Source organism: Camelus ferus, chromosome 13 (genome assembly GCF_009834535.1).
Source record: "Camelus ferus isolate YT-003-E chromosome 13, BCGSAC_Cfer_1.0, whole genome shotgun sequence".
NCBI classification, from domain to species: domain Eukaryota; kingdom Metazoa; phylum Chordata; class Mammalia; order Artiodactyla; family Camelidae; genus Camelus; species Camelus ferus.
In genome coordinates, this window is record NC_045708.1 from 12,284,785 (window position 1) to 12,299,907 (window position 15,123).

The following is a 15,123-nucleotide window of genomic DNA, read 5'->3' on the forward strand; positions in this document are numbered from 1 at the left end:
AGATAATCCAGGCTTTTCTTCACTGCACTGCCTGTGTGTCCTCGAGCTGATCGCCCGGCCTCCCAGGGCTGTTGCTTCTGCATCATGCAGGACACAGAAAAGAGCATGGTTTGGAGTCCTCCCAAGGTTGACACCCAGCTCTGCCACTTAGACAGGTCATTTCATCACTTGGACCTCAGTTGCCTCCTCTGGAAACTGGGATCACAATGAACAACCCACCGAGCTCCTGTGAGGATGGAATGCGGTGGCATGCAGAGCACTTGGTTCCTAGCAGGCACTCTTGTGCATTCTGATACTCTGTACCTGCTTGGAGCCTTCAGAGCCCAAGACCCCGGTCTGAGCTGGGATCACTGACCTCCATGTGTAGCACAGAGCCTGACACATATTAGGCACTCAGGAAACACTTACTGAGATGACCTGACTCTTCCACAAACAAAGCACTAGCAAGAGAAATAAAAACATTTGTCCCTTAAAAGACCACGTACAAGAATGTTCTTAGCAGCTGCATGCATAGGAGAGCCAAACTGGAAACTGTCCTGGAGTCTGTTAACAGGAGAATGGCTAAACAACCTGTAGTCTCTCCTTCCAACAGAATACTACACAGCGATACAGAGGACTGAGCTCTGGGTGATCACAACCACACGGCTGGATCCCAGAAATATTATGCTGGGAGAAAAGACTAAAAACTATGTACTGTGTGATTCCACTTGTATGAAATCCTAGAACAGGCTAAAATGCTGTGAGGAAAATCAGAATGATGGTTGCCTGTGGGGGTAAAGATCGAATGCGCAGGGGAAACGGGACTTCGTGGAGGGGTGGTGATGTTCTGTATCACGAGAGAGGATTGGGTCACCCAGGTGATTGCATTTGCCAAAACTCATTGCGATTCATGCATTTTATTGTACATAAATTTTACCAAAAGAGAATTAGAAATAAGTATTAAACTCTAAGTGATATGCATGCTGAAGGATCCAAGAGCAAAGTGGACTGATGTCTGCAACTTACTCTGGAATGCACCAAATATATAGGGGCGGATGGATGGATAGAAGAGATGCATATGTTAAAGCAAACATGGTCGAGTTCATTGCAGAAGCTGGGTAGTAGGAATATAAGTGTTTGCTTAAAATTCTTTGTGCTTTTCTGTATGTTTGAAAATGTTCATAGTCAAATGTTGGAGGAATAAAACATGATGCTTTAGGACCAAGCCAGGGCAGTGCGGAGTGACAAGGGCAAGGTCACAGAGTCTTTGACAAACATGAAGACTGGTTTTCAGGAAAGTGGAAGTCGCTTGTGAAAATATAATAGAAAAAGGATTGTATTCCCCGAGCTGGATCTGGACTGTGGGTATGTCAGCTAACCTGATCACCTCTGAGACCCCGTGTCCCCATCTGCAAAATGCAGCCAACACTGGCCTCAGGGGGGTTGCTGGGGTTAAAAGAAAAGCCGGAAGCGTTGAACAAACAGGATTTTATAGGGAGCTGGCAGAAAGCAACTCGACTCTTTCCAAGCAAGCCTGACTCCACCTCCTTATTGAGATTTCAGCTTAAATGTGAAATTAATATCCAGAAACGGGCTTCCTCTGGCCACTTAATCTGCTGTGGCCCCCACCCCTTCCATCCATCACTTTGTTCTTAATTGTCTGTAGGACACTGGTCCCCATCTGATGCATTTCTTCCATCTTCCTTAATTTGATTTATTATCTGTCTCTTCCCACTAGAATGAGGTCTCCAGGAAAAGAGGAATTTTGGCTTGTTCACGGCTTCATCCCTCTGGACTTTAAAATAGTCTCTGGCACATAGTAGGGACACAGTGAATCCTTATTGAAGGAAGGAATCAATTAAAGAAGTAGGGCTGGATAAGCTTTAATGTAACCCCTCAAAGTGCAAAATTCTGCCGCCTGGAGTTTGCCTGTTGCTAACACCACCTGCATGAAGTAGTAGGACGTGAATTGAAAGATAACCATCCCCATTTAACTGATGAGGAAACGGAGGCTCAGAGCGAGAATGCAAATTGATCAGCATCTATTGCCACTTAGTGGCTGAGCAGAGATGGGGCCCAGGCCTCCTTGCTCCCAGCTCTGTATTCTTTCTCTCCAGCAGGCTGCTGGGGCTGACCAGGGCAGCTGCAGATGGACAGACAGACAGGCTCCACTGGGCTGGGCTGCCTGAGATGCCGTGTGCTAGTTACAGTGGGCAGGATGTGTCAGCCTAGCAGTGTTCGCTGGTGCACCCCGCCCCCTGGGTGGCAGGTGGACAGGCTGGCGCAGGCAGCTGATGGGTTGTGTCCACGGGTCTGCCTGCGCCTGGTTCTGCTGACACAGGCCCAGCCGTCTGCAGCGCCTGCTGAGTGCGGAGGGCCGGCAGATTGGCACAGCGAGGTCCCTGCCCACGACGGGCAGACCCTCCTGACTGCATCGGGCCACCAGATGGGCATCTGTCCTTGGGGACGAGCCTCACGGACACAACCTGTCCACACAGGTGTGCTCACTGACGGGCAGCCTCAAGGGTGGCCCAGGGACCGAGTGCTGAGAGTGGCCACTGCAGGACATTGTCGGGGGTGTCACAGGCAGGGCATGGCCCACAGATACACAGATACTGGGATCAGATAAGACTCAGTCATGCCCGACCCCAACACAAACCTGCTCAACCAGCTTGTGGAGTCCAAAAATCAAGCTGCATCCCTGAAAAGGGGGCTAGAAAAATGGTCTCTTCTCTGTTCCAAAGGCCTCTTCCCAAGTCCAGATGTGCTGGCCCCTAGATGAGCTGTCCCCAGTGTGGTCAAGGGGATCTTTTTGACCCTGGTGGGAGCTACCACCCTGCTGCCTACAGCCTTCAGTGGTTCCCCATCTCCTTCCCACAATATAATAACAACAATAATACCTATTGTATAATATCTACCATGCTAAGCATTTTACAACTCATAAGACAGCACACAATTATAGCGCGTTCACCATATGCCAGGCTCTTTTCTAAACGCTTTTTGTGGAAGAATTCAGTGCATCCTCCAACCACGATGAGGAGATACTACTGTTATCCCCATTTTAGAGATGAGAAAATTGAGGCAGGGAGCTGTGAAGTGACTTGCCCAAGATCTTGAACTGGGTTTGAAACTACCCTTTTGACTATCACTATCAAACCTAGACTCGTCACATGGGGCGCTGCTCCCACAGCCAGGCTGCATTCCTGCATCCCTCAGAGCATCCCACAGAACCCAACCTGAAACTCCCCATCACTTTCTGCCCATAACCGGCCTCCTCTCTTGCATTTGCCTGACATCCTCTGTGTCTGGAGTGCCCTCCTGCCTCCTCTCATCTGCCCTGCAGACTCCTCTGCATCCTCCAAGGCACCGCTCAGTGTACCCTCCTGTGTGGAGGCCTGCCTGAACCCTCCCTGGCAGAGCTCACTGTTCCCTGCCCCGCAGCACTTCTGTCCCACGCTGGGCAGCCCAAGGAGGGGCGAACACCTGCTGCTGATGTTTCTGTCTGTGACCCCCTGCCCTGCCACTTCTAGGAGCTCCTTGATGACCAGGACCATGTCTGATGCACCCTCTGTCCACAGGCCTGGCCTCTAGGAGGTGCTGAAGGAGCAAACAAGTGAATGAATGAATGAATGAATGAGAAGTGTAGGTCACTGGCGTTAGAGGGATGAAGGCTGAGGTCAGGAGTGAGGCGTGGCCTCAGGGAGACAGAAGATGGGTGAGAAATTACCTCTTCCTTCCTCCTCTACCCTAGCCTTACTGCTTCTAGAACATGCTAGGGCCGAGCTTTAGCCATACTGGGAAGAGCCCTGCCTGGGGGTGACCTACATGACTCTGGAACCCACCTCTAGTGCTGGGGACCATCGTCAGGAGGCAGGGAGAGGCAGCAGGGATTGAGGTATGACCGCCCTGATCCGAAGGGAGAGGGTGGATGAGAACTTCCCCAGTGCTGCGGGTGCGCAGCATTCACTGGTGAACCTTGGTTTCTGGGGTCCAGATTCCAAGCATCAGTGGGATGTGATGCAGGGAGGAGGTGCTTCGGAGCCAAGGACCTGGCTCCCAGCCCTGCCATCTCCTTCCTGTGTGGCCTGGGGCCTGTCTCTCCCCTCAGACAAGGCCTCAGTTTGGCCTTCTGAAAGACGAGGGGTTTAGATGAGGTGGTCTGGTTCCCTCCTGCTCTGAATGGCCAGGTCTCCCAGAGCGCCAAAGGGTATACCACCCATGGAAGGCTCACAGAGGCCCTGGTTGGGGGAGGGTCCTAGGGCCTCAGGGCAGTGTCTCCCCATTGTGGTCCCGACCCCTGCATCCAACTGATTCTATGCAGCTCGCTAAAAATCCCAAATCGGGGCTCCACCAAGACTCACTATTTGAACCTCCAGCGTGGGCTTCCAGGGAAACTGTCATTTTTGAACCCTACTCCCACCTGGCCAGGTGATTCTACTGTGCATGGAAGTCCGAGTGTCTAGCATCCAGGTCCTTCTTGTCTCCCCTGCTTCTTGCCCACCAGCCCCTGCAGCATGGGTTTTGGGTGGTGCACAAGAGACGGTGAGGGAGGTCTCGGAGCATTCTGTGTCTAGCGGGGTTTATGGGCTCAGGTGCAATTGACTGGTGGGAGCCTGCCTGAGGGTGGGTGAGGGCAAGGTGATAGTTTTGGCGTGATGGGTCTCCCAGCCTGGCATTTCTCAGACACGTGCCCCCGACACCCACCCCAGCTGATATCCCCTATCCCCCAGCCCAGAGGAGGGAACACGTGTGTAAACGTGGGTACAGGCATCATTCACGCACACATCATGAATCCACAAACTGACACACAGCCCTGAGTGTGCACACACATAACCTTTCTTACACACCCACAGGCCTTCATGTTCCTCCCCAAACATCTACAACTACACTAAGCATTGTCCCCGTTACTTTACACACACACACACACAGGCACACACATGCATCTTTATATGCAGCCCAGAAGCATGCAGATCTGTACACATGCCTTGCTGACACACGTCCATCCCACCACCCCTGAACGCAGGCTTTCTCATCAGCACTGATGCTCACCCTCATGGGCTGGCCGCTGGCAGCTCCTGGGTTCCCACACACAGCCGTGCTCACCCCCATTGCACACACACCTCCTCACACTTGCATAGGCGCCTGCCCATGTGTTTGGGGCCCACAAAGCCAGCCGCTGCCCTCCTGCCTGCCATCCTTACCAGCCCCCAGGCCCCCGGCCCGCCCCGCACCTCATCCCTGAGCTGCTGTCTGCCTTTGCGTGGTAACCAGATGAGACAAGGCAATTTATGACACCAGCTGTCTCTGTCAAAACCGGATCTCCCACACGCGCAAGGGGAAGCCAATTACCCCGAGCCCAGCCCTGCCAGAAGCTGGGGCTCACAAGGCAGACAGAGCGGGGGTGGAATCCGGCCACCCAGAGAGGTGAGCGGCACCTGACTTAAGGATTCCCACTACCCCGTGCTTTCCCTGGAAAGCCAGCATCCTCCTGCCCCAGGCTCCAGGGGAGCCTGCCCTCTCCTCTCTGTGGCTGCTCCCTTGGCCCAACTCCCAGGCCCAGGAGATGCAGGAGCCGACTCAGGGCAGAGAACAGGTGGGCGGGAAATCAAGGGGAAGAGTGGTCCAGGGTCACCATGGCAACAAGGAAGGGAGGACCCTGATGCCCCTACACAGCAGGCCAGGGAGAGGCCGCATCCCTGCCCCCCCCCTTCGTTCTTCTCGCTCCTCCTTGAGCGGGTGGTCTCGTGCCTTGTGCCTCTACCTGGAATTCTGTTCCCTTCCAGGCCCCGATCCAACACTAAATCCAGCTCTACTGCCTGGGCCACTTCCTGTCTGAACCTCGGAGTCAAACCCAGGTTCGGATCTTCGCTCCTCCACTTACAGGCCGGCAGCCGGGGGCAAGCGGCAGCCCCTCTCCTGCTTCGGTTTTTGCTCCAAAGAAGAGATGGTTATTTCCGTAAAAATATTGCCCAAGAGCCCCTTGTGAATCCGACTCTGCTCTAGGAGTTGGGGATACAACACTGAACAGAACGAAATCTCGCCCTCCTGGGCTTCAGGCTCTGCCGGAGGAGCTGGGAGACACCCACTGCAGAAATTTAAGGGAGATGCTTCCGTGTCTCCTCTGTTTCATCTGCTGCGTCCGCCGCTGTCCTCCTGGAATCAAGCGCAGCTCATGAAAGGAGATTAATCAGTAAACGAACGCTCGAATGCACAAGTGGATTGAGCCCCGGTGCCTGGGTTTGCTGGATCTCAGGAAACCCTTCGCGAATGCTAGGTGGCCTGGCATCATCATTGCACCCAGGCCCCCGAGGGAGCTTTCTCAGCACAGTTCCCGAGTGGTTGGATGGAGACACCTCTAAGTGGGCTTTAAGACCGTCCTTCCTTCGCTGACTCGATTATTCACTCCACAAACGTCCATTAAGGACATACTATGTGCCAGTCCCCATGCCAGGCACACAGGGTTGGGTGAAGTGGGGGAGAGACTTCTAGGTTGCACGGCAGAAGTTTCTAGATATGCTCATCACATTTTATAAGACGCTTTCACATACATTTGGGGTTTTGCAATATTTCTAAAAACTCTGGGATACAGGTTGGATGAACATTTTACAGATGAGGAAATTGAGGTTCTAAGACCATTGGAGCCAGGAAGTGACAGTCCCCACAGCAGAACTGAGCCTCCTCATGCTTGGGCCAGCATTCAAGCCAACATTTGTCACATCAAGTGTCCCTTTACCCCCACAACTCCAACCCTATACAGCAGCCGTGGCTCCTGCCTGTTTGACAGCCTGGGAGCCGCCTGTCACCTACCAGTGGTGGGATTTGAACCTGGGCTGGCCTGACTCCAGAGCCCAGGCGCCATCACTCTCCCATATCTAATCAGTTCATTAAAAGCCTCCTTGCCAACTCTCCCTCTTGCTGCCCAGCCACAGAGACCTCAGCTGCTCCATTTCCAGGAGAGCAAATTCCTTCCCGGCTGGAGAGGAGTTGGGATAATGTAGGCAGCCAATTTAAACAGCTCCGGCAAAATACACCAGCCGTTTCCACTCTCTGCCACTATTACACTTTCCAGCCGCGGTGGGATTGGCCCGTAAGTGGGATATCAAGTTTATTACAGCTATTTCCAACCTGTAATTGGTTTTGTGGAACACAAAGAGAAGGAGGTTGGGGGCTGTGGGTGGGGAGGTGATTTTTTTACCCCCTTTCAAATTTTTTTTTTCTCTTCTGGATGATGGTGCCCAGGGATGCTGGGAGGAGGCTGAAATTGAAGACTTATTTGTTTTTCAAATGGAAAACTCCGTTCGGCCCTGCAGGCTCGCACACTGCTGCCTGGACTCAGTCCATTTGCCATGCTTTGGTGGCTCTACTTGAAAATCAGCCCAGCCTGGCTGAGGCCAGATTTGCTGGTCGGGGGCAGTCGGGGTCCTGGGACAGGTTCAGGCAGCCTTGGGGCCCACGGACAGGTCTTGAGCTCTGGTTGGGGAACTAGGGCACGGGTAGGTGTGGTCCCTATGGCCCGCTGGTCTAGAAGCAGAGCATCTGGGCATTCAGGGTAGAAACGGCCCTCAGAGTTCACCCTGTCCCACATCTCCTCATTGAGCATCTAGGGAACAGGGCCTGGAGAGGGGAGGAACGCCGACATGGCCAGCGGGATTTAGAACCCAGGCCTCCATCCTCTCGGTCGCTTCCTCACAGCATAGCTGATCATTCAGGGAATGACCTCTGGGAAAGAGCCACTCAGGTTCAAGCTGGTTCTTCCTGGAGCATCACCGCCTGCTTGGTGCAGCCACCTTCCCTGCTCAGGCTGCTTCTTCCAGGAAGCCCCGTGAAATCGGAGCGTGGGCTCCGCAGCTGTCCTGGGGCAGATCTGTGTTGTAGAGCAGAAGGAATGGTTTCCCTGTTCCTCACGGTACCCTCAGTACGTGGCACGCAGTAAGAATTCAGCTGATCCATTCAACAAATATGTACTGAGTGCCATGTAACATCCATGCCCTCCCAGCCTCTGTCTTGAAAGGTTCTAACCTCCAAGAATTACAAAACAACTTCTTTGCAAATAGCCACTCGCCCCCTGGCCTGGGTGTGAATTCCAAGTCTGTTCCTTTGCTGGACCTTCCCTGAGGCTGAGGGAGGTCAGAGAACCAGCTGCGGGACCAGGACAATTGGAAGCTCGTCTCGGGCTGCCCGAGGCCGGTTTAACCAAAGCAGCTATTTACTCCTGGGGCGACAGTGAGGCCCAGACAAGGCCCCAGAGAAAAAGAGGCAAATAAAATGGAAGGAAAACTAGGTGCGTCCTTGAAACTCCCCTGTCCCTCGGCCGGAAACAGCGATTTACGACTCAGATCATTCTTCGGTGCTTTATCTAGGGTGTGTGGGTACGTGTGAGTACGTGTGGGGTGTGGGTGTATTTCCACAGTAATAAAAACCTCAGTCCCGGAGAATAAATTTGAGGAGACAGTTTTACTGACAGATTTTTTTTCCTCCTTTGTATAATAAAAAAAATGGAGTGAAATTTGAGATTGGGACGATAGGGGCTGCCGCATTTTAGGAGGAGATAAAAAAAAAAAAAAGCAGTACCTGAAGGGAGGCGAGGCTGCAAGTCAAACAGGCAGGATGCCTTCCACGTTTACGATTTAGAAGAAAATTCCTCAAACCTCCCCCCCACCCCCTGGGCTTCTGGCGTCCTCCCTCGTAATGTGACAGCTGCTGAGGGTACACAGAGGGGCTGAGAGGAATTCAGTTCGTCCATAGTCCTTTTCAGCCTAGCGGGTGGGATGTGAACCCTGGTCTGGGAGCCAGAGCTCTGCCAAGAGCCCAGGGTGGGACCTCAGCTGAAACGTGTTGCCTCTACAAGCCTCAGCTTCTTCATCTGCAAAATGGGGAGATCGTTGTATCTTCTGCTCCCTCTCTGGGGACGTGGTGGGTCTACGCAAAGTGATGGACTTCAAGCAGATTTCTCAACCTGGGCGCTGTTGATACTTGGGGCCAGATCATTCTTTGGGGGAGGGTGGTTTCCTGTGCATCGTAGGATGGAGACAACACCCCTGGCCTTTACCAGGTAGAGGCCAGGACCATCTCCTGCCCCTGAGTTGCGACAACCAAAAATGGCTCACGACCTTGCCAAACGTCCCCCAGTTAAAGGTCCTGGTTTAAAGGTACCTTGCTTCTCTTCCTCCTTTTTTTCTACTCTCATCATCCCCTGTTTGGAAGCTGGTGGGAGGCAAAGTTAGAGGAGCAGAGGATGTGGTGTCCTTCTGACTGCACACGCACGCACACTCAAAATAATGCCAAGCCCCCAGAGAGGAAGCAGGGAGGTGTAGGAGCGTCGATGAGCCTGGAGGAGACCCAGAGGGGTGTGATCTTAGTAAGGAGAAGCCGTGCAGTGGGAAGTCCCACCGCTGACCTCCTCAGCTGACCTGGGGCTCATGAATGCATTAGCATCACCCTAACCCTTGCCACCCAGCGCTCCCTGGGGACCCTGGTCCTGATAGAGGTGTCCTACTTGCTTGCAGTTTGGGGAGGTGACCCATACTGACGTGGCTCGTGACTGGCACACAGCTGGCACTCGATAAATGCTGCCTGGATTGCTCTGAATCTGTGTTCCTTAAACCAGCAGCAACACCCCCTCTACCAGACAGATGTGGTCCAAGTCTGCTTAGGTCCAGATGTGCCCAGAGGAGCCCAGATTCACCGGGACCAGTCTTCCCAGAAAGGCAGCGGATCCAAGCTCCAGGGCTGGTCTTTGCTGGCTCTGGAAAGCCGCTTTCAGCATCTCCCCACCGCCGTCCCCCAGAACCCTGGGAGAAACCCCATCCCTGGCCACCGCCCTCCCAGCCCCCTCTCCCGCCTCCAGCACGCAGAGCCGTAGGGAGTTAATAACGCTTCTCCAGGACCAGGCATGAGGCCTGCCCGTCTCAGGCTGTTAGCGTGGAGCCCAGCTGAGTGGCGAGAGGCTACAAGCTCCCAGTCTATAATAGAGTTGCTGAGACAAGCGGAAAACTGCAGCCCAGTAAACAGATAAATAATTGAAACAGTGACAACACATACCTTGCTGCTTTGTGAAGTAACACTTTCATTAGCAGGAGGCGGCACAGCCGTGCGGGTGGGAATGCGGGCAGGCGGCAGTCGGGATTAGGGCACACTTGGGTCCCGCTTTTAATCAGCTATGAACAGCTGGACACCTGAGTAGCCTGTCTTCCAGCGCGGGCTTCATTACCACCTCCCGTGGTCCCCTGCCTTCTCCGGGTCTCCCTGTTCCTCCATGAAGTGGGGACCTCCTGACTCCCTCCGGTCCTGTCCCAAGGACAGCCAGAGGTGGGCGAGTCCCCCATGCTGTTCTTGTCTCCATCCCCGGTATCAGTAGATTGGGCTTCCCTGTCTTCAGAGGAGCCCCTTCGAATCAGTCCTAAGGCCAGAGGGCATTGGTAAATAGAATCAGAAACCCTGCACCTCCGTTGCCCTCAGGGGAGTTGAGTTCCTTTGTGCACCAGGCCCTCCCCATCTGGCTCACTCCACAAGGCCTTCTCCCTCCACTTCCTCCCTGCCCCCAGGCACTCTGAACATAGTCTCTTCCGCCTGGGCACACACTGTTCTTTCCTGCCCCTTGGCCTTTACTCTTGCAGTCTCTTCATCCTGGAAAGCACTCTCACCATTGGTCAGGCTGGCTCCTACCCTTCCTTCAGAAGACGGCTTCAATATTGCTTCTTCCAGGAAGCCCTCCATGATTGCCCTATCCCCAAGATGGAGGCTGCCTGTGTTCTGGGCTTTCTTGCCATTCTTGGCCTCTCCCTTGTAGGATTTATGGGATCAGACTGTGACTCAGTGGCTGACTCTGCAAAACATTCACACTCTCTGGTCTTTATCTATGGCTCCCCAAATTTTGCTGGTCTTTTCTGCGAGACCGACAAGTGGGATCGCAGAAGTGGGCCCATGTGGTGCCTTGGAGATACCCAGGGAGGGGAGGCAGCTCTGCTCCTTCTTAGCTGCGGGACCTCAGGAAGGCACTTGACTTCAGAACCTCAGTCTGCACATCAGGAAGGTAGGGGTGACCTGGGAGGCTTCTAGACATCTCCCACCAGAGGCTCCTCCTGGGGCTTCCTGCATGTCCCCAGAGTCCCGGGAGCCCACTCGCGGCCTGGAGGAAGGGGGTGGCAGGGCTGGCTGAGTGCTCACCTGTGGCTGCCTCTGTGCCTGTTGCAGGTGACGGATGGTGGCACCATCAAGCAGAAGATCTTTACCTTTGACGCCATGTTCTCCACCAACTACTCGCACATGGAGAACTACCGCAAGCGGGAGGACCTGGTGTACCAGTCCACCGTGAGGTGAGGGGCCGGGCGGGGCCGGGAGGGCCGCTTCCCCAGCCCGGTCACATCCATCCCGCAGGGCTCTCGGGGGGTCCTCAGGACCACCCTCTGCGGGCTTGGAAGACAGAGCTAGGGCTGCGCTGCAGAAGGGGGCCCATTCCCGAGGGGACATTCCCTGGAGGGAGGAAGCAGGAAGCAGTTAAGTCACAGCTCTGCCGCGTGGAGCAGACCCTTCCCGTCGGCCTCCCCAGCCAGCTCCTCCAACAGTCCTGCGGGGTGGGTTTTCCAAACCCCCATTCCAGATGAGGACACTGAGGTCCAGAGAGGGTGAGCAATGTGCTTAAAGTCACACAGCGAGGAAATGCCAGACATGGGGTGTGAATCCGCTCTACCTGGCTCAGAAGCCCCTGTAACGTGGTCTACTATTCCCCACCGGCTCCAAACCTGGGAATAAAAGCAGACTGTAAATAGCCAGATCCCAGGTCAGAAGCCGCAACAGGATGAGGAAGAAAGAGCCCCTCGGGACAGAGACACTTAATATCTCTACTCCTACCCTTTTTCTAGCAGACTTTAAGGTAGCGATCCCATTCCAGGCCCTGCCGTGTGCCAGGTGCGTGGATGCCCACGGCCCCACTCCCCACCCCACGCTCTCCTAAAAGACCCCGGTCCTGGTTTATTGCTCTGCCCCTTTACACCCACTGAACCCTGTTCCTTTTGGTCACCTGGTAAACTCCTCTTCAGCCTTCAGAACCCAACTCAAGCAGGTCCTCCTGTAGGACACGTTCGTTAGACAGCCCCTCACCCCGGCACAACTGATCTCCCCCAAAGCCAACAGCTGCGGCTCCTCCAGTTCCCACCCTTCCATGAGAGGGGGGGTCTCATTGCGTTAATGAAGAGGAGCTTCACGTAGGCTCTGGATGTGCAGTTGTGTACGTGTACACACACACACACACACACATGCACGCACGCATGCTTTTTCACACTACACAGCCAAATACATCACCCGATGGCCAGGCAAACAGTGGCAGTCTGCCCCAAAGCTAGAGGACAACCTGGCCATGCCAGGCGCGCGGGGAGATGCTGCAGCAGACACGAGCTGGCGCGGGCGGTGCTTCCTCGGGACCCTGGCACACAGCAGGTACACAATGAAATTTGCAAATTGAGAAGATGACCCTGGGGACACTCCTGGGTCCTTTGGACCTCAGCTTCTCCTTTGGTAAAATTAGAAAATGGGACCAGAAGATTGCCAAGGGCATACCCAGCCCTGCTGAGAGAACCTGCCAGGTAGTCCGTCCCTTCCCGCCTTTGTAAGAGCGGAAGGTGGGTGTGTCCCCCGGAGGACCTTCATGGGTGCTCCTCCTCTCAGGGCGTGGTGCCAGGAGCTCAGACTTAGCGTTTATTGGGGAAATCTGGTGAGAATGTGGATGTGAAGGGTCTCTGAAGAGGTGGCCAAACGGCCACCCAGATACCTTCATCCATCTGTTGATGATTTCTCCTGCATCCACTTCCAAAAAGGACTCGGGGTGCTTTAAAATCTTAAGGCACACCTAAGACAAACCAGTTACAATTGAAATGAAAGGAAAAAAAGGTAAAAACTCATTTGGAAGAGGAAAATAACTAGTCTGGGAGCCACAGATGATTCTGCAGCAAATGAACATTCAGATCACCTCCAGGCTTCCCAGAAATCCAGCGCCGCCTGCCACACCCCTGCCTGGTTACCATGGTCTCCAAGAACAAACACCCCATCATTCCCGGCCCCCCAGCCCCCACGCGCAGGGGTGGTCTCCACAGTGACTCCTTGGCTCTGATTCCTGAGCCAGTAAGGAACCCCAGAGACCACCCGAACATCCTTGACCCCCACCATCTCATGCATCCAGAGCACAGCCCTGGTACCTGAAGACCTGGTTCAAATCCCAGCTGGGCTCCTTCCTGCTGAGTTACTTTGGACGGTGAGGGCCTTAACCTTGGCTGCCTTGGCTTGCTCACCTGTGAAGCAGGCTTCATGTGATTGGCTTACATGACTGCTGTGCGGTCTCGGCGAGATTCTTGTCTGATGGCCTGAGTTCAAATCAGGCTGCTCCACCCGCTTGCTGTAGTGTAATCTTGGGTTAATAACTCTGTGCCTAAGTTTCCAGATCTCGAGAAGGGAGTGACCACAGTAGGAAGCTCACTGCAGCCTTGTGAGGATTCCACGAGTTAAAAATTCGCATAAAGTGCAGCCACAGTCACCAAGCGGTGCATGTTTGCTGTTACTGCTTATAAAAACCCTTCCTCTCGCACCACTAAAAAAAAAAACCGTCACTTTTTCCAAATCTCACAAAGCCTCCTCATATGTACTCTTGCTCCTGATTGTCACTAACATCACTTTGAACTCAGGCAGGTATTATTATCATTACTTTCTACAGTCCTGATTTTACAGACAGGGTCAAAGTTAAGCAAGGTCAAAGGACTTGCCCAAGGGGGCCCCCGCTGGAACAACATGAACTTGGTCAGACCCCAACTCACCTCATCCTACCCCTGCACCACGCTGCCTCCCTCGTTTTACAGCTGGGGAAACTAAAGCCCAGAGAGGGGAAGACACTTGTCCAAAGTCACACAGCAGTGCAACCGTGTGGTCAGTGCTCTTTCCTTCCCCAGCCTTCTCCTCGAGCCTCGGTCATAGCAGTGGTTGCCCAGGCCGAGAACACCAGGGGAGGGGGCCACCTCAAGGAGGCTACAGCAGAAGGGGAGGAAGGAGAAGACCTCTTCAGAGTCTGATCTGATGATGGAGAGTTGAGGCTACAGGAGCTGCCGCGCTGGAGGAAGCTGCTCCTCAGGCTGCAGGGCTCCGTTAGGGCTGGGGAGGGGCGGGGGGGCTCCAAATTTACATATAAATGAAGATATTTACAAATTAATGCATCTCATCTAGAAAGAGTCCCAGCTCCACAGCTGTCTGGCCGCTTCCTCTTCCGCTGGGGAAAGTGGGGAGAGAATGAAGCTGAGAAGATTACCCAGATTTGGCAGAGAATGATGCCCTGGGTAACCAAGGTAGCCCTGGGGACCCCCAGAGCTTTTCTTCCCACTGGTGGGGTTCTCAGAGGGATGGCAGGGCTTCTGTCCTGCGGGTAGGTACAGGTGTGGTACCCAGTTCATGACCTCTTGGGCAGGTCACTGCCCCTCCCAGCAGCCCAGAGGTTCCATCCATCAAATGCCTTTCTAGTTCTGAGCCTCAGAGCCCAGAACCCCTGGCTTGGAATTGACAATATCTTATTCCTTCAAAGGCTATTTAACTGAGCACTTATTAGGAACCTGGCATGATGTAAGGGGATCCAGCGGGGAACAAGAAAGACGGGACTTTACACTCTCATGGGTGAAACAGAGTGAACAGGGAAGCAAGACATAAATAAATTTCTCATGACAAGTTGCACAAAGATGTGAATCCAAGTGGCGATTGTGTAACGAGAGTTGAGCAGTGTGCAGCGCCGGGAGGACCGAGGTACTGGCTGCCTTTAGCTGGTGGTCAGGCAGAGCCTCCCAGGAAGGTGGTGCTGGGCTGAGACCTGCGGGCTGGGAAGGAGCCTTCCACAGTGGGGACAAGCGGGTGTGGCAGAAGTCTGAGCCCAAGCCCCAGGGAAATGTCTGGGAACCCCCTTGGCCAATGAGTGATGGAAGGTGTTGGATGGAATCCCACTCCCCTCCCCCCTTGGATGGGGCAACTCAGATGCGTGTTCTCAACTGTCCCCGAGCTCCCCAACAGGAAGGAGCCTCAGCAGGCCCCCAGAGTCACCTCCAGGATGCACCTGCACTGACTCCCCTCCCACTCAGTTCCCACCCCTATTCCAGCTCCCTGGGATACCCTCCCCAATAA

General features: G+C 54.1%; 1 protein-coding gene across 2 annotated transcripts in view; it reads left to right on the forward strand.

Annotated features, from left to right (window-relative positions):
• IGSF21 (immunoglobin superfamily member 21) overlaps positions 1-15,123 on the forward strand; it is a 234,752-nt gene that overhangs the window by 147,222 nt on the left and 72,407 nt on the right. For both annotated transcript variants that reach the window (XM_032495300.1, XM_032495301.1), the window contains exon 3: positions 11,173-11,294. In XM_032495300.1, coding sequence (XP_032351191.1) covers positions 11,173-11,294 — 122 coding nt within the window. The remainder of the gene's footprint in view (positions 1-11,172; positions 11,295-15,123) is intronic.